Source organism: Pleurodeles waltl, chromosome 7, assembly GCF_031143425.1.
Source record: "Pleurodeles waltl isolate 20211129_DDA chromosome 7, aPleWal1.hap1.20221129, whole genome shotgun sequence".
Classification (NCBI taxonomy): Eukaryota; Metazoa; Chordata; class Amphibia; order Caudata; family Salamandridae; genus Pleurodeles; species Pleurodeles waltl.
Window position 1 is genome coordinate 1,465,527,785 of NC_090446.1, and position 23,620 is coordinate 1,465,551,404.

The window sequence follows — 23,620 nt, forward strand, 5'->3', positions numbered from 1 at the left end:
TGCCCAGGCGTGGGTCCCGTGCTCACTGCGCCACTGGACTCAAGCTAGCCTGGCTGATGAAGGGTGATACCCTGAAACCGGTCCCAGGATGCTTGTTTCTGGTTCAGGGCAGACCTGCCTTGGCAGTCGGGCTGGACTGTTCCCATGAGCAACAGGGTCAAGACTGATTTGCATATGGATGGGTCCAAACTGGGGTGGCACGGTGAGCAAAAAAACGATGGATTAAACCCAGATCTTTGTGACTAGGGGTGAATATTTGATTTGCTCTGCATTCCGTCCATCATCTGTTCTTTTTGCAATTGCTCTGGATACAGGCATTGGTGGTGCTGGCCTATGTAGTGTCCTGTAAGGCCAACTGTGGTAGAAGTCCATTCAGTCACACCTAGAGGGGACCCTCTAGAGAGGCATCAAAGGGGTGCAGTGAGAGTACGTGCCCTTTAAAACCTTCTCATGAACCACAGCCTGGGGTTACATCAAAAGCTGAGGAGGTGGTCAGGAATCCAGGGTGACTCGAAAGCAACCCCTAGTCTGCTCTGGATCCAGTCAGTCACTCAGAGGAATTAAAGAGTCTGTTTGTGGGCATCACCAGAAGGTGCACACAGGAGAGAAGTGGGTGATCTATTTATCAATCCAAGACTGCTGCAGGGTAACTCAGAGGCATCTATGGTTGTAGGCAGCCAAAATCTGTTGCACTTAAGAAACACTCTTGAGAAACGGGTGACACAAGACAAACAGATATCTTAATTTGCAGGCCATTAAGGTATGGCCAACTGTTCGCCTTCAAGAGTTAGCTACGCTGCACTAACACCATTTTGTGTAATCCTTGTTTCTATTACTACAGTGATTTGAAGCATAGCTCTTCTTCTGCAATGATTTGAGTCAAAGTCTGCTTTCCGCAGTCACAAACAAGGAGTTAGGCTCTAAGGTGCATATTTAGGAGCCCCTAGCACCACCTTGTGGCACATTTGCGGCATTTATTTTGACGCAAATGTGGCGTTAAGGTGGCATTTCCCACACGCCTTATTTACAATGTGGCACAATGCTTGCATTGCGCCACTTTGTAAACCCTTGCGCCACATTATGGCTGCGCCAGGCATGATGTATGCAAGGGGGGGCGTTCTGATGCGGGGTTGCGTAAAAATGGTGCAAAGGAATCTGTTAGATTCCTTTGCACCATTTTTATCAGCATTGGTTACAATGGGCCTCTGGGTGCTTTGCAGGATTAGCGTCATAATTTGTGATGCTAATCCTGCAAAGCGCTGGACTAGCATCACAAATTATGACGCTAGTCACCCTAACTACACCATGGTGCACCGTATTATAAATACAGCGCTACCATGCTAGCGTTAGGGGGGTGCTAAGGGGTGCAAGAAAGGTGGCGCTGTACTATGTGCAGCGCCACTTTTCATAAATATGCCCCCAATGTGTCTCCATATTAGTGGTACACCTGGCTCATTAAGCGCTCACATGCAGGATCTGACCTTGTGGTTTCTTCTACAGCACCAAGGCCTCACCAGCTTCCTCACTGCAAGAGAGCATTAGAGGAACTCATGAACTGCTGATGCCATTTCACAGCCTTACTATTCGAAAGAAGTCCAGAGGAGCCTCAGAATCCCCGCCCACTGCCTACGTTCACACTGCTAAGGATGCAATTACACTGCAGCTGCATTAGCTAGTGTGTATGCCTGTGACGTCAGGGCTGGATGTCAGTATATCATTAGAAAAACTATCATCTGAATGAAATATAAAATCTTAAATATTTTGCAAAGGTATTGTCCTAGAGGGTGCGCATTTCATATTGCTAACTCCCCATAGGGTGATATTTTGAAAACAATGTTTAGGACACACTATGGGGGTTATTCTAACTTTGGAGGAGTGTTAATCCGTCCCAAAAGTGACGGTAAAGTGACGGATATACCACCAGCCGTATTACGAGTTCCATAGGATATAATGGACTCGTAATACGGCTGGTGGTAAATCCGTCACTTTTCCGTCACTTTTGGGACGGATTAACACCTCCTCCAAAGTTAGAATAACCCCCTATGTCTGTCAGGCAATATTTTGTTTACAATATTCTTGTACTACATCTTTGAAAGGCACAACATCCAAATGCATCAGTGATGTTCTACTCAACCGCAAACAAGCAGGTGTCAGAGCTCACTTTGCTGCTTTCAGTCTCCTTTATGAATGAGTTAAGGTATTTGCCTTATGATGTCAGAGTTGTGGCCATGATCGATTTGTCAAATATCGACCACCATTGACAGGCTCCTGCTATACCAGCTTGGTATTCGTGGTCAACATTTCAAGGTCAGAACACTCAGAGATCCCAGTTTCACCTATTGTTCAGAACCTTTACTTATCAGCAGTAGTTTATTTGATTAACTTGTTCAGCTTTCTCTTCTGGTGACACACCACCAATGCTTCAACTGAAGCAAAAACAAGATCTGTGCATGACCACCTCTCAGTGCCAAACCCGCCTGCTGCCCAACCAGGGATGGATGAGCCAAAATTATTTAAAACCAAACTATTCCAAAATGGCGCCCATTATGTGTGTGGATCTGAAGCCATTGGGGATTAGTGACCTTTAACCCGTACTGTAGCTCATGTCCTACTCTACTGCTGGTTATGACAGACCTCTATCTACTAACTGATATATAGTACCTCGGATAAGCAATGTGAGAAACTGGATTTTTATACATTTGTGTCCATATCTACTCAATTTCACAACTCTGTCTCACTAGATCTGACCACCTACCTATCAGGGATTCAACACTGCGTGATGTCTCACTCGCTTTACACTGCCCATAATGAGACTGCAGTTCTTCTTTATTTTTACTGTTTCTCTCTTTCCTTGTGCTCATCTATGTTCTCTTACCTCCAATTCTCTTCTCTCTGCAACTTCGAGGTTATATTTCAAACTTTACTCAGAGTCCCTCCTTCCATTTCCTTTTTCCTGAATTTGTACAGCGCTACATTTAAAACACGTATTTTTTCCTGTAATAACGTTATTTCATATAGTCTTAGATTCTGCCCTTCTGTTTTTTTTAAATGTTGACTTTGGATACATAGAAAGAAGAGTTGGCCTTGATGAAAACAAAACTCTCCACCCACCTTCAGATCACTGCAAATGTCAGTGTCGAGGATTTAAGTCACTGAGCTGTCTTGCCAGCTGACCTTCCAGGCAAAAAGACTGTCATTGGTGGTGTCTCAAGCCTGGAGTACATTTCTGCCTTTTTGTGCGACCTTGTTGCCTATGCTGGCATGCACATACAATCTGCCTTAAATGCTGCCCCCACCTTCATTCCAAATTCATCGGTACAACTCGTTTAAACTCCATATTTGTCTCTCTACGTTGGGTGTCATTCCTAGCACGTTTCCACTGTCATGTGGCTAGGTTTGTCCTATAAAAACACTGCATACAAGGATAGAATGATCCCTAATGTCCTTTCCTCAGTGCTGTTGAGACCTTAAATTGAGAGCCTTGGTGATAGCACAGCCAGCCTACTCCATAGGCTCCTGCACTGGCCTCTAAGCCTGTTTGTCAAAAGCTTCCCAAATCAGGCTTCTAAGCGGTGTATCACTGTGGGGAAGCATGGCCACATACAAGTAGGCCTAAAATCGCTCTCTGTCTCCCCGCGGAGGTGGTGGTCAGGTTCTGTGCTTCGTTCAGAAGGCCTCCAAGTATCCAACATGCATATTTTGTATGTTTCTTTCATTCACTTTACCGTTTCTTCTTCCTTCCTATGCATACAATACAACGTGAATACTACACCCCCTTACTTATTGAAAGAAAATACATGAAGGGGACTATGATCAGTCACAATCCTGCAACTTAGCAGGGAGCTTAACTGCACATGAACTACGAGCTCTTGTGAGCACTCAGTCAACGCCGACCACAGTCTTCTCTACACCAGCAGCAAACTTGTCCACACCGCCGCCATCACCTGGATGTGCGACCCTCTGAAGCATGTGCGGGCTGAACATCAGCATCACTCTTTCGCACCTCCGTAGACACCGTGGAGTGAGTCACACCATGGGTGGAGCAGGCATCAAATATATCTCTGTAATTGGACTCACACTGATCCGGTTCCAACACCCTTCACAACCAACAAGACTGATGTATTTTTTCTTGACCTTTTTGTCTGGTAAGGAAAAGTGGATTCACCCTTTGGTACCCTGAATGGGGTTTAATGAGTACCCATCCACCTTCCTTTAACTCCTTTACTTTCACTTTATTTCTTTTGAACCTCTTGCTTTCTCAACAGTCTCTCTTTTCGTTGAATCTATCATTTCATGTCCAACTTTTTTCTTACCACTAGTGACAGCATTTTGCAACCATATTGGGACCAATTTCTATCTGGCCTCTTAGCTCAACAAGGTGAAAGGTGAAACCCCTGTGGTGCATTGCAGAGTTGTGAAATGCACCCAAACCTTTTCTTCCAGGAATTCTGATACATCCAGGCCTGAAGAGAGAGAAGTTTTAGGCCTTCTTTTAACAAACGATTGGCCCTTTCCACCAAACCATTCGATAAGGGTCTATAAAGTGCAACCTGCAAGTGTTGAAAATCCTATCTGTATAACAATTCTCTCATTTCCTTGGACACAAAGGGCGTGATTTATACTTTTTTAGCACCACATTTGCGTCATTTTTAGACGCAAAAGCGGCGCAAACTTACAAAATTCAATGATAGTTTGTAAGTTTGCGCCGCTTTTGTGTCAAATAATGCCACAAATGCGGCGCTAAAAAAGTATAAATCAGGCCCAAAATGTAAACAATTCTCCTTAACACTGGACTTCAGTGCACCTTCAATACTGAAAGTTTTCCTCAAAAACTATATGGCTTTTTTGTGTTCGGTGAATCCACAAATGAAAAATACATCAACTTTGAAAAGTAATCAATTAATACAATTATGAATATCATGTCAGAAGGTAACAAGTGGAAAGGGTAGGTTACATTTGAAGCCATCTTGTCCCAAGCACCTAAAGGCAAGGCTACAGGACTTTGTTTCTGATTTCCTGTGTTTGTCTGATACTACAAACCCAGATCACTCATTAATGTGACCTTCCACCTGTATGTCCATACCCGGCCATCAATAATTCTGGTGAAGTTTTTCGCAAGTAGCTAAACTACTCAAATGCCATTTGTATGCAATCTTAATAATGCGGTCATGTGAGATTGAGAGAGGAACAAATAATCCTTTTCTATGACAGATCCAGTTCTCACAAGAAAGTTCTGAAGAAACCTGATAGAAACTCTTCAGTTTCTCCAAAAACTCTTTTCATTAGGCCAACCTCTTTCAATAAAAGTAAGGGCCATAATTCCAAGAAAGTGGCTTATCAGCTTTGATGCACCACTTTTCTTGCGCCCCTCTAACAACACCATGTGTGCGACATATTCACAATACGACGCACCATTGCGCTGGTTTCCACAATAGCATCATCATTTATGGCACTATTGTGGCGCTTTGCGGGATTAGTGCCATAAAGTATGGTGCTAGTGCAGCACAGCAAAGCACTAGGGATGCCCATAGGCTACCTGGGCCTGTTACTTTAATGCCTGCCCCGAGCAGGCGTTAAAACAAAGGAAAAATAGCACAGTGAAATCTACAAGATTTCACTGCAACATTTTTTCAGTCATTTTTAGCCTACAAGATTTCACTGTGACATTTTCGTGGCCTCTCTGCTTTGGAACACCCCCCTTGCATACATTACACCTGGCGCAGGTATAATGTGGTGAAAGGGGTTACAAAGTGGCACAATGCTAGCTTTGGGCCACTTTGTAAATATCGAGGAGGGGAATGGCCTCCTTAACGCCACATTAGCGTAAAAAAAGTTACACTAGTGTGGCACTAAGAGGCGCTAGGGCCTTGTACATCTGGCCCTAAATACTTTACACAAGATCTGATAATTCTCAGTAGCTGACATCCATTCATTCTCGGGATGGCGCCAACACACCCCTGGATGGCATCAGTAACACTCACTCTCACTGTCATCTTCCATAGATTCAGAGACAGGCAGTGACAGGCACTGCACCAGAAATGTTTACCACCTTGAATGTATTTCACTGTCATCTCATACTCCTGCAATTTAGACAGAAGTCTCACTAAACAGGCTGAAGCCTTGCCCAACCCATTTCTGCTCAATAGGAACACTGATGATTTATGATCTGTAAAGATGTCAAAGGCCATTCCCCAGATGTATGTCTTGAATGTTTGAACTGCCCAAACACAAGCAAGTGACTCTAGTTCAGTGGTGCTGTAATGCACCTCAGCCTCTTTAAGCATCCCAGATGCGAAATTGGCTGTGTTCTCCTTTCCAGCCACCCATTGGCCAAAAACAGCATCAATACCCTTCAGGCTGGCATTAACAGTGATGAAAGACTTTCCACTTGGTACATAAGGGCTCAGCTCAGGTGCACTAACAACAAGTTCTTTGACTCCATTAAATGCCTCATTGGTCTGAGATGACCAATCAGATTTTGAGCCTTTCTTAAGCAAAGATCTCAAATGATGCACTGATAAGGCATACCATGGCGCAAAATAGGCGTAATATTCGCTTAAGTCTAAGAAGGATCTTAATAATATTTGTCAGTGAGTGGAGGCACGTTTATTTAACATGGCCTCCACATTACAAAACTTACACCTTCCCTAGAGATGGTGTGCCCTAGATAATCAACTTGTTGAACCAAAATGGACAATTCTCATGTCTGACTGTCAAGGTCCTCTCAACTACAGTACTGTGCTTAACAACTGATGTAAAATTTCCAAATGTTCTTCATTACTATTAGTGAAAATAAGAATGCCGTCCAAGAAAGCCTGCACATTTAGCATCATTCCGAAGAACGCATCTATAATTTTTGGGAAAACACTAGCCTCCGATGCCAGTCGAAACTGCTGCTGTAAATACTTATGTGCACCATGGGGTGTGACGAACCTGGTGAGGGCTTGAGTGTCCTCACTAAGTGTAATTTGATGGTACGGCAAATGTAAATCTATTCTGAAGAAATACTTAGCCTCCCCTACATTGGCTATTGTCTCCTGGATGTGGGGCAAAGGGTGGAAATCACGAATCCGATTCTTGAACGGGAGCCCCAATCCACAAAAACCAGTGCAGGCTTCCCAAAAGGTGGTAGTGAACTCCCCAGTCCAACCTGCCTGTGGGGAGAGGCTCTCCAAGTTGAGATGAGGCCAGGTGGCCAGCCCCAGTGGCTGTTTCTGGTCAGTGGTTCTGTAAAAGTGCGGGCAATCCCATTTCTGATACCAATGTAAAAGGCAGGGGTGCGAAGGTGATCAGTAGTGATGTCCTCTCCAAAGACACCCACAGACATGACATGTATTTATAAGGCACCAGGCCACAACCAGGAAACCGTCTGGCAGGTCCAGCAATCACCAAGGAGCTGCTGAAGCCTCAGGATTCCAGAAACCCCAATAAGTTCCATAGCAAACAGGATTACTTAACAAACAGTTCTGAATATGAAAAGGCATTGTGTCAATAAAGAAGTAAGATACAGTAAAACCCTACTGCATAGAATGAAACATGAATACTACACTGAAGTAGGCAGTTAGATATAAGCAGGCTTTAATCAGCAACTTCTAAATGTTCTCCCTCACTCACACAATAAGGCCTCTTAGTTAACTTCTACCTTTAATGTTTTTCCTAACAAAGATTCTTTTGCGCCTCTATCTTACAAGTCAATCTGGTTGACTTTGCTCCGGCTCTCGTGACCTCAAAATGCAGCCTCCAGGCTGCTGACTAGAACTGAGTCCTGGGGCAAATAGCACTGCACATGCTACCCTTCAAAATTAAGTGTGGTATTGTTTAATTATTTATTAGAGAGGCACCAGTTTAAAAAATAACATTAGGGTGGAAGAAAAGAAAAGTAAAGAAACATGAATTAGTGCTAGAAAACAATCCAATTATTAAAACAATTTAAATCCATTCTTTAGAAAACACAACAACAATGTTGTCATATTTGTTATTAGGGCACTTGTGTGCTAAACACAATGGCCCAGATTTATGAAAAGTGGCATTGCACATAGTCCAGCGTCACTTTTCTTGTGCCCCTTAGCGCCCCTAAGGCCACCATGTGTGCGCTGTATTTAAAATACGGTGCACCATGGTGTTAATCAGGGGCACTAGCTTCATCATTTTTTATGCTAGTCCGCACTTTCAAGGATTAGCATCACAAATTTTGACCCTAACCCTGCAAAGCACCCAGAGGCCCACCCAGAAGCCCATTGAACACAATGGGAACCTCTTTAAATGTCTGCACCTAGCAGGCGTTAAAAATGCCAAAAATAAATAAATAAATATGTAAAAGATGTCTTTTTAAATTGTGAGTTCAGAGACCCCAAACTCCAAATCTCTATCTGCTCCCAATGGGAAATTGCACGTAAAATATATTTAAAGGTAATCCCCATGTTAACCTATGGGAGAGATAGGCCTTGCAGTAGTGAAAACAGAGTTTAGCAGTATTTCACTATCAGGACATGTTAAACACACCAGTACATGCCCTACCTTTTAAATACACTGCACCCTGCACATGGGGCTCCCTAGGGCCTACCTTAGGGGTGCCTTACGTGTACTAAAAGGGGGCACTTACCAGGTCGACATAGCAGTTTAAAACTGCACACACAGACACTACAATGGCAAGTCTGAGACATGTTTACAGGGCTACTCATGTGGGTGGCACAATCAGTGCTAAAGGCCCACTATTAGCATTCAATTTACAGGCCCTGGGCATGTCTGGTGCACTTTACTAGGGACTTACTGGTAAATCAAATATGCCAAACACGGATAAGCCAATCACCAATTCAATTTAGACAGAGAGCGTGTGCACTTTAACAGTGGTTAGCAGTGGTAAAGTGCCCAGAGTCCTAAAGCCAACAAAATCAGGTCAGACAAAATAGGAGGAAGGAGGCAAAAGGTTTGGGGATGAACCTGCAAAAAGGGCCTGGTCCAACAGGGCATAACAGCCTTGTTTGGACACTAACATGAACCTTTGATCATGGCTGCATACAAGCACTCACCAGAATCGGCAATTAAACACTAGCACTGATCGGCAACCTAGATACAGTAATCTGCAATCTCACTTGACTAATAATGAACAACAGTATAATTAGGCACAAGCACCGACTAGCAGCCAACATAACACCAACACTGAGTAGCTACAGCTGGCAACTTCCATGAATCCCACCGCTGATCCACAGCCATGGTTGTACAATTGCATTGACCTGCAATCATGATCGAACCCTATCATGGAGCGGCAGCCATGGCAGTGCACTAACACTGACATAAAGCTGCTGATGACAAAATCTTCTTCATATTGTCACACTTGCATATTGGCCTTGCCATGCAGCAATTAGTGGTCACTAGAGTTCAACCAATCAATCAAGGATTTATAAATCACGGCAAATCATCCATGACAGTCTCAAGGCGCTGAAACAACAAGGAGAATACAGGAGCAAAAATGGGGGAAGGAGCAAGGAGAAAGCAATAAAAACGAGAGAAAAGCAATGAGAAGGCAAACAAAAACTGTGGGATAAGCAAGAAGAGAGCAGCAAGAACAAGGGAAAAGCAAGGAGAAGACACTCAAAAATGGGGGGGAAGACAAGGAGAAGACAGGAGCAAGAGTGATGCAGCAGCACTGGACGAGCTGGGCCTGGGACCCGTTGATATGCAGCGAGGCGCTAAAATTGAACAGAATCCAAGGATGGACACAGGCACTCACCTGCCGGTACAATGACCCTTTTCTCCTCAGTGTGGCTGGTGTTGGTGGGAGTGATGGGCCGTGGCTCGACATAGCTTGGTTGGTACGTCACGTGGGAGACCTCTGTGTTGCTTGTCACCTTACTCCGTCGAGGTGCACTACAGGGAATGGAGGGCTGTCTTTAGTACGAGAGAGAGAAGAGAGTGCTGAACAGTTAGCTGAGGGGTCTGTGCTGAAGTGTCCAAAGCAGTCCGTCCACTTTGTTGCAATATAGGTCAAGGCTCTAGGAACCGTACCATGGGTATGGAGGGGGCATGAGTTCAGAAGCTAGTACGAGGTCTGGGGCCAAAACGCAGGGCACACCTGGTGTTTTTTTCTGTTTTGGCCAGGTTTGATAAGTAGCAACTATTTCTAAGTATTAAAAAATTTACATAACGGGAAAAGTAAACAGGGCATCTGATGCCAACGAGTGGTCTGGCCACACAAGGTACCTTATTATTAATAAAGGCGACAGGCATACTTAAAGTTACAAACCTATAAATAATTGTTGCTGAAGGAGAAGGGGGGGTCTGGAAACCATGGGGCCTGCGTCATAATGCCCCCTCTACCTCTCCTACTTTTGTTGCCCCCATCTGGGGACACTTTGTGCCCACTTATAAATTGGGTTGTAACGAAATTCCTTTGATTTGTGCAGTAAATGCTAAATGTTGGAAGCTTCTTCTCTCGTGTACTGGCCAAATGTCCTCCACCAGAGGGATAGTTTGGCAAAGGTACATCTGCTGCAGATTCTCAGCTGGAGGATTATCCCTCGAGGGAGGATTTAAAACTTAATTCACAAATCAGAGATGTTCCCTTTAGCACTCACCTGTAGATCAGGCTTGGTAAGGAGCAATTGTCTCTGGATTTCCCTCTCCACATGGGGCTCTTCTCACAAGTTCTGAACTACACAGTCAAAGCACGCTAGATTCTGGGTCTGAGTTGGGTTTTTTAGTGAGAAATAAGTTCCCTATCTCTGAGGTGTGCAGACACACTGCACTAGACCCTGATGCTTGGGATGGTTAGAGACGTAGAATCTCTCAGTCTCCGAGGTGTGCAGACACACTGCACTAGGTGTGCAGACACACTGCACTAGATCCTGATGCTTGGGATGGTTAGAGACAGAGAATCTCTCTATCTTCGAGGTGTGTGCAGACACACTGCACTCGACCCTGATGCTGGGAATGGTTAGAGACAGAGAATCTCTCAGTCTCCGAGGTGTGCAGACACACTGCACTAGACCCTGATGCTTGGGATGGTTAGAGACGTAGAATCTCTCAGTCTCCGAGGTGTGCAGACACACTGCACTAGGTGTGCAGACACACTGCACTAGATCCTGATGCTTGGGATGGTTAGAGACAGAGAATCTCTCCGTCTCCGAGGTGTGTGCAGACACACTGCACTCGACCCTGATGGTGGGAATGGTTAGAGACAGAGAATCTCTCAGTCTCCGAGGTGTGCAGACACACTGCACTAGACCCTGGTGCTGGGAAGGTTTAGAGATGCAGAAGCTTTTTGTCTCCGAGGTGTGCAGACACACTGCACTAGGTGTGCAGACACACTGCACTAGACCCTGATGCTTGGGATGGTTAGGGACAGAGAATCTCTCAGTCTCCGAGGTGTGCAGACACACTGCACTAGACCCTGATGCTTGGGATGGTTAGAGACGTAGAATCTCTCAGTCTCCGAGGTGTGCAGACACACTGCACTAGGTGTGCAGACACACTGCACTAGATCCTGATGCTTGGGATGGTTAGAGACAGAGAATCTCTCTATCTTCGAGGTGTGTGCAGACACACTGCACTCGACCCTGATGCTGGGAATGGTTAGAGACAGAGAATCTCTCAGTCTCCGAGGTGTGCAGACACACTGCACTAGACCCTGATGCTGGGAAGGTTTAGAGATGCAGAAGCTTTTTGTCTCTGAGGTGTGCAGACACACTGCACTAGGTGTGCAGACACACTGCACTAGACCCTGATGCTTGGGATGGTTAGGGACAGAGAATCTCTCCGTCTCCGACGTGTGCAGACACACTGCACTAGACCCTGATGCTGGGAAGGTTTAGAGATGCAGAAGCTTTTTGTCTCTGAGGTGTGCAGACACACTGCACTAGGTGTGCAGACACACTGCACTAGACCCTGATGCTTGGGATGGTTAGGGACAGAGAATCTCTCCGTCTCCGACGTGTGCAGACACACTGCACTAGACCCTGATGCTGGGAAGGTTTAGAGATGCAGAAGCTTTTTGTCTCTGAGGTGTGCAGACACACTGCACTAGGTGTGCAGACACACTGCACTAGACCCTGATGCTTGGGATGGTTAGGGACAGAGAATCTCTCCGTCTCCGACGTGTGCAGACACACTGCACTCGACCCTGATGCTGGGAATGGTTAGAGACAGAGAATCTCTCTATCTTCGAGGTGTGTGCAGACACACTGCACTCGACCCTGATGCTGGGAATGGTTAGAGACAGAGAATCTCTCAGTCTCCGAGGTGTGCAGACACACTGCACTAGACCCTGATGCTGGGAAGGTTTAGAGATGCAGAAGCTTTTTGTCTCTGAGGTGTGCAGACACACTGCACTAGGTGTGCAGACACACTGCACTAGACCCTGATGCTTGGGATGGTTAGGGACAGAGAATCTCTCCGTCTCCGACGTGTGCAGACACACTGCACTAGACCCTGATGCTGGGAAGGTTTAGAGATGCAGAAGCTTTTTGTCTCTGAGGTGTGCAGACACACTGCACTAGGTGTGCAGACACACTGCACTAGACCCTGATGCTTGGGATGGTTAGGGACAGAGAATCTCTCCGTCTCCGACGTGTGCAGACACACTGCACTAGACCCTGATGCTTGGGATGGTTAGGGACAGAGAATCTCTCCGTCTCCGACGTGTGCAGACACACTGCACTAGGTGTGCAGACACACTGCACTAGGTGTGCAGACACACTGCACTAGACCCTGGTGCTGGGAATGGTTAGAGACAGAGAATCTCTCAGTCTCCGAGGTGTGCAGACACACTGCACTAGACCCTGATGCTGGGAAGGTTTAGAGATGCAGAAGCTTTTTGTCTCTGAGGTGTGCAGACACACTGCACTAGGTGTGCAGACACACTGCACTAGACCCTGATGCTTGGGATGGTTAGGGACAGAGAATCTCTCCGTCTCCGACGTGTGCAGACACACTGCACTAGACCCTGATGCTGGGAAGGTTTAGAGATGCAGAAGCTTTTTGTCTCTGAGGTGTGCAGACACACTGCACTAGGTGTGCAGACACACTGCACTAGACCCTGATGCTTGGGATGGTTAGGGACAGAGAATCTCTCCGTCTCCGACGTGTGCAGACACACTGCACTAGACCCTGATGCTTGGGATGGTTAGGGACAGAGAATCTCTCCGTCTCCGACGTGTGCAGACACACTGCACTAGACCCTGATGCTGGGAAGGTTTAGAGATGCAGAAGCTTTTTGTCTCTGAGGTGTGCAGACACACTGCACTAGGTGTGCAGACACACTGCACTAGACCCTGATGCTGGGAATGGTTAGAGATATAGACACTTCTCTCTCTGAGTTGGGCCGACATTGCTTTAGACTCTGATGCCGAGTACTGGTTATTATAGAGAGGTATTCTGCTTCTGCAGATACTACATCAGACCATGGCTTGCAGATGGTTGATCAGCACTAGGGAGCTCTCATTCTCAGAGTCTGAAGGCGCACTGCAGTATGCAGGGGGGTAGCATTTCTTTCTCAGGGACAGAGAAGCTCCTGTCACTCAGGAGTGAGGGCACTCTGCCTCAGACTCTGGTCTTGAACTGGGTTGGTAGAGATACCAGGGCGGCTCCTCCAGAAGGGCGGAACAGCGTCACACTCCCGCCAGCAGCGACAGCTGCAAACCTTTCCCCCCCAAAAAAAACTTTGTTTATTATCGTTTTTTGGGAAAAGGGGCTAGGCCTCAGGGGTGGCTAGCAGTGAGGGGGAGTGCTAAGCACTCCCCCTCAAAGCGCATGTGTGTTTGGCCGACCGCGTTGGACTGGCCAAACACACATGCGCCGTGGGCTCTCTCCACGGCAACACAGTTGGCGGGCTGGAGAGAGCCTGCAGAGGCTCCCAGTGTTCCTGGGAGCGCCCTGGCTGGGCGCTCCCATCCAATCCTAACACTGCTCTGAGCAGCGTCAGGATTGGTGAGGGGTGGGATGGGAGCCTGTGCCTGCAGAGGAGAGGATGGAGCAGCGACGGAGGTAAGTGGTTTTGTTTTTTATTTTAAATTTAATTTCTCCACCCTCTGCCACCTCCCGTGAGGCACCACCCCACCCCTTTTGTATGCCGCAACTGAGAGATACAGAAGCTCTCTGTCTCTAAGATGCAGACACTCCGCATCACAATCTCGCCTTGAACAGGGTTGGTAGAGATACAGAAGCTAGTTTATTCTAAGATGCAGACACTCTGCCTCAGACTCTGGTCTTGAACTGGGTTGGGGGAGATATAGCAGCTCTTTGACTGAAAGATGCAGCACGCTGCATTAGACTTAGGTGCTGAGAATGGCATGTTAGTGATAGGAAAGCCTCTGCCTCATAAACTGCAGGCTCACTGCAATAATCTCTGATGCTGGAAATGGTCACAGATTATGCACTGAATTTAGCACCTTTTGTAGAAACCCAAGGAATCCTCCTTACAAGCAGCTTTTGTTGTTCGCAAATAGTTTGGAGCGGTATCTGAAGGAGGTGGAGAGAGGCGCTAAGGGCAATAAATAGTTTTTGGGAAGGGCTGGAGAGGGAGTACTGTTTCAGAAGTCTTGCACTGCTGAGGTCTGAACATTTTGAAGATGCTCAACACAAGAAGAACCTCTCACCTAGTGCTGTTGATGTGGTCGTTCTCCCGCTTCACAATATGTCCGCGGCTGTTGTGCGTGACCCACTCCTGGTCTGCTTCTGAGTTATCTTTGGCTGTTTGGTTGTATTCCTCGGCTGATGTCATCTCTGTTTTCATGAGGTGTTGAGCGCCATAGGTCTGATCGAAAATTGACTGGTCTTCACTTACGACCGACAAAGCCTCCTGCCAACAAAGAAAGCACAGGATGAAGGGTGACATGGTTACAATAGTGGTCAATAACAGTATTGATGAAAATAACACAGTGTTTTAACCATTGTTTAATGGTTTAGGTCTTTGTTTTGGGTTGTACTGATCAATATTTAGTAGTGGATATCATCATTGGTACAGGTGATGTGGTTAGATGTTAGTTGAAGATAGAATTGATTATTGCAGGATGGTGACGAATGCTCCTGGTGATAGAAGTTATATCTTTTTTAGGGTAATATTGAATCATGTGAGAAGGTTGACATAATATTGGTATGTGTTTTCTGTAGGGTCCCTCTTTGTGCGGTTAAAGGTCCTGCATGGAGCTTTTGTTTCCCAATACCACACCTCTAGCAAGGTATCACCTAATGAAAGCTCCATTTAACAAACAATACAGATCTATTCTAATGACCTTGATAGGACAAAAACACCTGAAATTCATGACATTTACTAGTGCACTGGTACGCAACAGAAAACAGATACTGGCATACACAACTAGTAAAGCCGAAAACCATAATTAAAAGAAATGAGAAATTTCTAAAATACGTAATTTAAATGAATATCAGAATTGTTTTCTAAAGATCACCCATGCCTTAAATTTTCAAGGTGTTTCTCCCTAGTTGAGTGAAGCACATGTTGCCCAAAGAGGTAGAATTTAAGAAATTGATTTACATGTGCTTTTCCTACTATAGCAAAATAAAATAAACTCTAGACAAACCGTACAACAATGTGATGGATTTCACCAAATCAACCCAAATGAATTTACTTCCAACTTATTAAATTAAACTATGCATGGCAGAAGAGATTTCTCCAGGAAAGTTGTAGACTACATGTGAATTTATACTTGCATACAACATGACAGGAGTTTAATAACAACCGGTGTATGTGCAGTGGGCATCTGAGAGTCCTCTGAGCCCAAGAATAAAGTTGTCCCAATTAATAAATCAAGAACAGTGACAAATAGATGTTTTGGAAACATCTATGACAGACATTAATTCTACATATCTACACAGTTACATTAGTTGAAGAATGGATTCAAAAAGGGACCAGGCTCTTCCTTGAGCCCAGGACACCAGATTCCCTTTACAATAAAGAGTTGCTGATATCACTTTGTCTTCTTTCTTGCTACTTCTGCTGAAGTGGGAACGTCTTCTGCTTCAGCTTAAAAGTGGGTTCTAGATTTTTTGGTCTGGGGACAGTAATTGTCCATTTACTGGACTTTGGGCCTGATTACAACTTTGGAGGAGGTGTTAATCCGTCCCAAAAGTGACGGTAAAGTGACGGATATACCACCAGCCGTATTCCGAGTCCATTATATCCTATGGAACTCGTAATACGGCTGGTGGTATCACCGTCACTTTACCGTCACTTTTGGGACGGATAAACACCTCCTCCAAAGTTGTAATCAGGCCCTTTGTCTCCTGGTATGTAGTGCATGGTATCTTGCATTGTGTGAGTGCCCTAGCGGAAGTCAATGAACACATTTCAAGGCAGAGTGAATGGGTCCTAGTGTTTAAGAATGAAACGTGCAAGGCCATTCACTTTTGGATAGTTGGTAGTGTCTCTGCGGACCCTGATGGGAGCTTGCTGTAAAGGACATTGTTGTGGTCCAGGCAGGATAGGATGTTGGCCTTGAGGAGTGACACATTGTATTTGGAAGAATTAGTAGAAAGGGAACTATCAGGAACTACCTGATTAAATTTGTATCTAACTGCCCATCTAACTATCAGAAATCCTGGGGGAGTTTGACCCGATGATGGAACATTTGGCCACAATGACGAGTATTCAGCTGCATTGCATTGGTGATGGACCACTGAGGGTGAAGAAATTTAGAGCTTCTATTTGGACTTGGGCACCTAAGAGATGCAAGAGATATCTTGCTGGACTAAATGGCCATGCTCAAGATCTAGACCACTTTTCCTATCATTTGCCAAAAACAATCACAATACTATAAAATCTGTAAGTGATTTCTGCACCAGTGCAAGTCTGCTGTGAATGCTCTAGAGTGTTTTTCAACCCTCTGCATCAACCATGTACTTAGCTCAGGGATGAGCCATTGTCGAAAGCCCCAGAGTTCTTACATGAGAAACCTAGATACCCAGTGATGTCCAGTAGTCCCCAATAGAATTTAGGCTCTTAAAAGGCTGTCAGGATGAGCATCAGTTACACTGATAGTTCTGTGATGACATTGGCACAGAACAGTGATCGCTAACCCAGACTAGCAAGCAGGGGAACTCCTTCAAAGATCTCACTGATTGAGACATAGACTCTGACACTTCCTGTTCTCCAAAATGTATAATGAAAGCATCACAACAAATGTGGCAGCCATATTGAAGAGGAGACACCTCATCAAGCTATAATTAGTAATCATGCCAAATAAGCATCTCTCTCTATCTTTCATATTCTTTGCTACTGCCTTTGTGGAGGAGGTCAAGCTCAGTTTCATCATACACTGCACCCTCTGACGTACAAGTAGTCATATTGGGTTGAGTTGTGTTAAATATTCAGAAAGAGCTTCCTAAGTCTCTGAGCTAAGGCCCTAATATACTAAATAGACAAAGATTGTGTAAAACCCTTTGATACATCAGGCCCTAACTCTCTCCTCTTCTACGCTTGTAGTTACCATCTAGAAACATTATAAACACCTCTTACCCTTCAAAAAATGTTATAACATTGGCTGATGTTGGCTGGTCAGTACATACTTCAAATCAATTCTATCTAGCAGAAATGTTACAAATAATTCTATTAATAAGGTTTTTAAATGTCTTTGTGCTTTTTTTGGGGGTTCTTTTTTTTCTGAACCCACACAAACCAATTGCTGTATTTTGCGCATCTTGATATCACTTACTAAAGAATATAGGGCCATATGTATGAACACTATTTCCCATAGACACAGAATGGGTAAAACCCTTTGATACATCTGGCCCATAGCCTCAACTGTTATCTACGCTGCACTTTGGACTATGTTTACAGATTTTCAGGGGGCGCAGTATCCAAATTATCTGTGCCGCAATGAAAGAAGAAAACACAGCACAGGCAATCTTTACTAAAACTAGACTAACAGGCGGCCTTACGCTCCGCCTTGCATCATGGTGCAGAAAAACCTTTCACTGTCCAGCATAGGATTTCTACTGAAAGCATCCCCTTCCAAGACAACTTTCTATGCATGACAACAGCAAAGGGGGCAGACGCTTTAGATGTGTTAATCTTGGTAGAACAGACTTTGCATAAACCTGTGGGTGTGTCTGCTGAGATGCCCTTCCCCTTTAGCATTCCTGATGCATAGTGAAGCGGGCCAATCAAGGCAAAGCAATTTTGTCATGCCTGGTGCATACTTTGTGAAGTCATATCACTGTATACCTTTGTGCGTCTAACAAGAGACAACTCATTGTCTACTCATTCTGCACCAAGATGTGCCTTCTCCCTTCTCAGCATTCAAATCCTGTCACAGAATAACTCTATTCCAAACCCTCATCCTATTGAGTTTCACTTACACAACATCATCTCCATCTCCCCAAATTCCACATCTAACTGCCCTTCTATGGCGCTTTGAAACTCCAGAAGAACCAATGGGTATAGCTGACCTCATTGTTTACAATTTGAAACTTCTGTATACACATATTCCTGTCTCAAATCTCATCCTTTTCTTTGTAATGATTTATCTTGTTTTTAGACATTACAGGTAATGCATAGTAAGACGCCACACAGAAGCTATTGTGTGGCCTGGGACAGCCAACTGAAGTGGGACTTTAAAGTTTAAAGCAATATGTCCTCCAGGGAAAGAGACAGCAATGTCGCCGTCTAGTGATGTTGGAGAGATGAGCTGCATTATCATTAAGAAGTAAGGCAGGTTTGCTTTAAAATCTATAAATAAAAGTTGAAGCACAAGTTTGGGGTCCTCAGAAGGCGTGGGATATTCGGAATAATGACCCCTCCAGTGAGGTGGGCCTGGAAGCAGTGGCATCACTGGGGGTGGAATCGTGCATGTGTGGCCATGCCCCTGTTGTGATTATCCTGGCCCTCTTGTCCTACCACTGTTAACAAGTATGAAACAGACACCACAGTGCCGCCTGGGTAAGGAGAAGGGTGCAAGTCGGCAAACCACAGGTGCAGCGCATGTGTCATGTACTGACATGCAGAGCATGTAACCCACACTGTGAAAGCGCATAGAGGCCGACCACTCTTCCATTTCCAATGTGCAGTTGGAATGAGCCATCAGACCAGCCACCTGCCAAGTCATTGGTGACCAACCAATCCAAATTGCACTTAACCTTTGCAAAGTGCAGCAAATATAGGTAATGGCTTTGCACCTACACCCAGGACCAATGAACAACCCTGTGGACTGGGTTAAAAACACACTACAGTCAACAACTGTGCAGAGCTCAAGTTACCCTTAGGTCTCGTTTATAGTCCACCCGGAGCATCTCTGAGATGCTCACTCCTGCAGTGTGCATCTGTGAGCTATCTGCAGTGAAGCAAAGTCTTCAACAGACTCCTGCAGCCGGCCGTCCGCAGCGAAGACATCCCGACTCTGCACTGTGGCTCTTGGGTTTAACTGCACTCCATGGCATCCGCTCAGATCAGTAGGCTTCACTCAAGGGCGGCCGGCAACAGCCTTGCTTCAAGAATGAACATGTTTAACCACCGACAGCAGGTGCACGCGGCCTTTAGTCTGTACCCCGAGATTATTGGTTTTTTTCACTGTTTTTAGATTTTGTTTTGTAACCATAACTACTATGTTTTTTTTCCAATGCATTTCAGTTTTTTGTTTTTTTTTAAATATATGTTACATGATGATGAGCAAATCTAACTATAACTATAGTTTATCATTTCGTGTTTAAGTGAATTTATTTAGTTTTTGCACCTCACACATCCGCACACATGTTGAATGTGGCTAGAAGGGGACAGGTGAGGTCTCTGTAGTACACTAGTGTAGACTGCTTAACCATTACAGACTTGTAGACATATCACACAAGGGCTGTCTACATATCATGTTTTTATGGTAAGTTCCTGTGTACTAACTCTAACAGGCATTGTGTGGGCAGAAGCTTTTCTCAAGCCTATGCCAACAGCTAGTTTTACACCGTGTACTCCTTCAGCTGCACTCAGAAGTGGAGACCGCAGGGCCTCATAGCAAGGCCCGGAGCACCCACGTCAACAGGTGGCCACTGGCTGTGAACCCTTCACTCCACCCTCTGTGCCCCTTCCACCCACGTTGCGGACAACCTTCAGTCACAGGCTGAGATGGAGGTATGCAGGGCCTGGCATCTTGACAGGCCCAGCGCCCCACTCTTGGCAGGTGCCTGGCATCTGTTATTCACAGCCTTTGACAGTACACAGAGTGGCTCAGCTGCAAGGCCAAAACAGCCTGTCCTCTTTAGTCTGTGAAGCTTTGCTTCGTGATGGTATACCAGGTGGGTGGCACGAGCCCCTCCCCAGGAAGGCCCATTGAGTCCAGGAAGCTTGCTTCCGGTGGGGCAGTTTCTGGATAAGGGTGAAAAAACCCCTACCAGTCCCTCCAAAACTGGGCTGCTTGTGTCTTGGAACCTTCAAATTGGCGTCAGAGATTCCCGAATAGGTGCCAGCAGCCTCTGCACTGGGCCCCTTGATTCTGGAAAGCTTGCACCCACCGAAGGAGTTTCTTGGAGGAAGGCTTCAGAAATCCCTCTGCAGCCGGATCGCCTGGGTCCTGGAAGCTTGTTCCCACTGGGACGAGGACACACAAAACCTTCCAAAGCTGGGCCCCGTGAGGCTGGGAAGCTTGCTCCTGGTGACAGAGTTTCTGGGAGCAGGCACCTCCAGCCCCTCAGCTGTTGAGTCCTATGAGTCTGGGAAGCTTGTGCTAAGCGGCATAGATTCCAGGGCCAGGCACTGCCAGCACGTCAGCAGTCAATCCCTTGAGCCAGGAAGCTTGCTGTCAGTGAAGGAGTTTCTAGGAGCTGGTACCGCCAGCCTGTCCACACAGGGCACCTTGAGTCCAGGAAGCTTGCTCACTCGCTCTCAGCCCTTCCGCCGCAGCCCCCAGAGTCTGCAGCCGGACCCCTTGAGGCCTGGAAGCTTGCTTCTAGTGGTGAAGCTTCCAAGGGAGGGCGCACAAACCTCTCTGCCACCAGGCCACATAAGTCTTGGAAGCTTGCACCCAGTGGTAGAGTTTCCTGGGGTGGGGTCCACCAGCCCGACCGCATCTGGATCCTTTAAGTCCAAGAAGTTTGCTAATGGCTGTAAAGTTTCTGGGAGGGAGGCACTATCAGTTCGTCCACCCTAGTCCTGTTGAGTTTGAGAAGCTTGCGCCTGATGGCAGACTTTCTGGGGACAGGCACCACGAGCACCTCCACAGCTGGTCTCTTTGAATCTGGGAAGCTTACCCCTGGAAGTAGACTTTCCGGGGGTGAACAACTCCAAGGCCTCTGCAGCTTGGCCCCTTGAGTCTGTGAATCTTACACCTGGTGGTGGACTTTCCTGCGCATTTGGGCTGAGGAAGATTTTCTCAGGGGGCTTGCACACCCAGCCCCTCTGCAGCGTGCCCGTGAGTCTGGGGACCTTGTACCCGGCAGTGAAGTTTCTGGGAGCAGGTAGCTGCAACCTCTCCACAAAATGTCCCCTTGGGTAAAGGGCAAATTCTCTTTTCAGTGACGTTTTCATAGGCAGGTGTCCCCAACCTCTCTGCCACTGGGTTTCTTGATGCTGGGAAGCATGCACCCAGCAGTGGAGTTTCCAGGGGCTAGTGGCCCCAGTCAATACGCAGCTGGGCCTTTGAGTCTGCGAAGCTTGGTCAGGCCAGCCCTCAGCCCCTCTACAGATGGGACCCTTGAGTCCAGAAAGCTTGTTCCTAGTGAAGGAGTTTCTTAGGGCTGTGAGCTGGCAGGCCTTCTACATTCGTGCTCCTTGAGTCTGGGAAGCTCGCACCCAGTGGCAGAGATTCTTAGGGGTGAGTGCCACCAGGCCCTCTTTAGCTAGGTCTCTTGAGTATGAGAAGTTTTCTCTTAGTGATGGAGTTTCAGGGGGATGGGTTCCAACAGCCTATCTGCAACTGGGCCCCTTAAGTCCGGAAAGCTTGCTCCTGATGGCCGAGTTTCTCAGAAGTGGGTACCCTAGCACCTCTGCAGCTAGGTCCAAGTTTGGGAAGATTATAACATCCCCACTGCCGCCATGGTGCATCTCCCACTTGATCCTCTGATACTGTTTGTCACCTTCGTCTCCTACTGAGACTTGAAAACATGGCTGTTCAAGGAACTTGGCTGAAATGGATCACTTCCTGCCTCACTAAATGATCACTCACAATGCCAAAGCATTCCTTCTCCTGGGAACCGCCCAAAATGTAGCCGGCTACCGCAGGGTTCCACCACTGACCCTCTGTTCACCTTTGTCTGCTTCTTGACGTTATGGCCTTGTTGAACATTATCTGTCCCATTGTAAAATGCCTTCAAGGAACTGACCAATGGATTCTAGATAGACACCCCAAACAAAATCCCTCAAAAACTAAAATACTGTCATGTGAAAAGTGAACCAAATATCACCTGAACCAAATATCACCCATGATCCTTCCTCAACCTAAAACCTTTTACACGAGGTGCTGCCTTTGGCACATTTTCCCCCACATTGCTTTTCTCAAAAAGATGAATCAGCCTCATTTCTTGCCCATCTCGACAGTGACAACAGACTGCACTTTGGAGCTTAGGTGCTAATGTTATGGAAATGAAGGAACATTCAGATTGTGGCTGTCTGACAACCTACTGATGCTGACTCACATCACACAAACCATCCTATCCCTGCACTGCACCCCCTGCAAAACAATGTGCATTACTCGTTGACCAGCCCATTAAATTGTGTCTTCCAGTGGTCAGTGTCAATAAGACATTGTTCAAGTCGTTGCCTGAAAAAGGGCAGCACATATTTACATTTTTAAGGTTGGTTTTAGTTTAATACGTAAAGCATACTCATTGTAAGCATTCCATATTGTCAAATGGGGACCAGGGATAAGGATGGAAGAAGAGAATAGAATAAAGGCTTTGTTGTCCCGGCAACTAAGGATCAATGAGGCTGGGAGGTTTCCTAAGGTGACCTTATATGATTCAGATTACCAATCAGTTTGTTGCCTCACTACAATTATTACACCAGTGGTTGCTTGTCAGTAAAGCCTTGTGTGAATAACCCAATTACCTGGAATTAATTAAAACTCTCCAGCAACATACTGGGTGATCATCTTATCTCTGCTCTATCAATGAGCCCCTGGGTGGAACAGTGCCATCTCATGACACACTGGACTTCATGCCTGGAGCAAGGATCTATTTCCACCTCAAGCCAAGGTGCACCCTTTCACCCCTGGCCTGGAGCCATATTGTCAGTTCTATGTGAAAGCAAAGGCTGAAAAAATATAAACAGCATAATATCAACCTCCTTTAATCCTAAATAATTTTAGGTTCTGAGGCTAGGGAAGATGGTGGGTTAATCTCGCCACTGAGCGCTCCTCCCACTGCTATTCTCGTGCCTGATGTCAGCTGCACTGCCAAGCGCTGCGGAGTGCCGCGGCCTGCCCTGAACTGTCCAATATCGGTGATATTGACTCTTCTACATTTGGCTGCGGCTTTCTCAGGAATTTTTACAGGGAAGCATGTGGCAAGTGCTAAAGTGGGAGAGTCGTGACTTGCCAGTAACAGCGTTCCTCAGCAGACCCAGGACACTCAGTGACGGCATAAGCAACTGCTTGCTGTTGAACCGCTTTGTAATGGCGCCGTCCAGGACAAGCGCTCACCGTGGCACCAGGGGGCTGCTAATGTGACAAAAGCCAGGGCTGAAGTGAGAAAG

General features: G+C 46.1%; 1 protein-coding gene across 3 annotated transcripts in view; it reads right to left on the reverse strand.

Annotated features, from left to right (window-relative positions):
* LOC138246503 (retroviral integration site protein Fli-1 homolog) overlaps positions 1–23,620 on the reverse strand; it is a 203,702-nt gene that overhangs the window by 70,297 nt on the left and 109,785 nt on the right. For 2 of the 3 annotated variants that reach the window (XM_069201152.1, XM_069201153.1), the window contains exons 2-3: positions 14,592–14,794; positions 9,731–9,888 (exon numbers count right to left, since the gene is read on the reverse strand). In XM_069201152.1, the coding sequence (XP_069057253.1) occupies positions 9,731–9,888; positions 14,592–14,794 (361 nt within the window). The remainder of the gene's footprint in view (positions 1–9,730; positions 9,889–14,591; positions 14,795–23,620) is intronic. The other variant, XM_069201154.1, reaches the window with a different exon arrangement.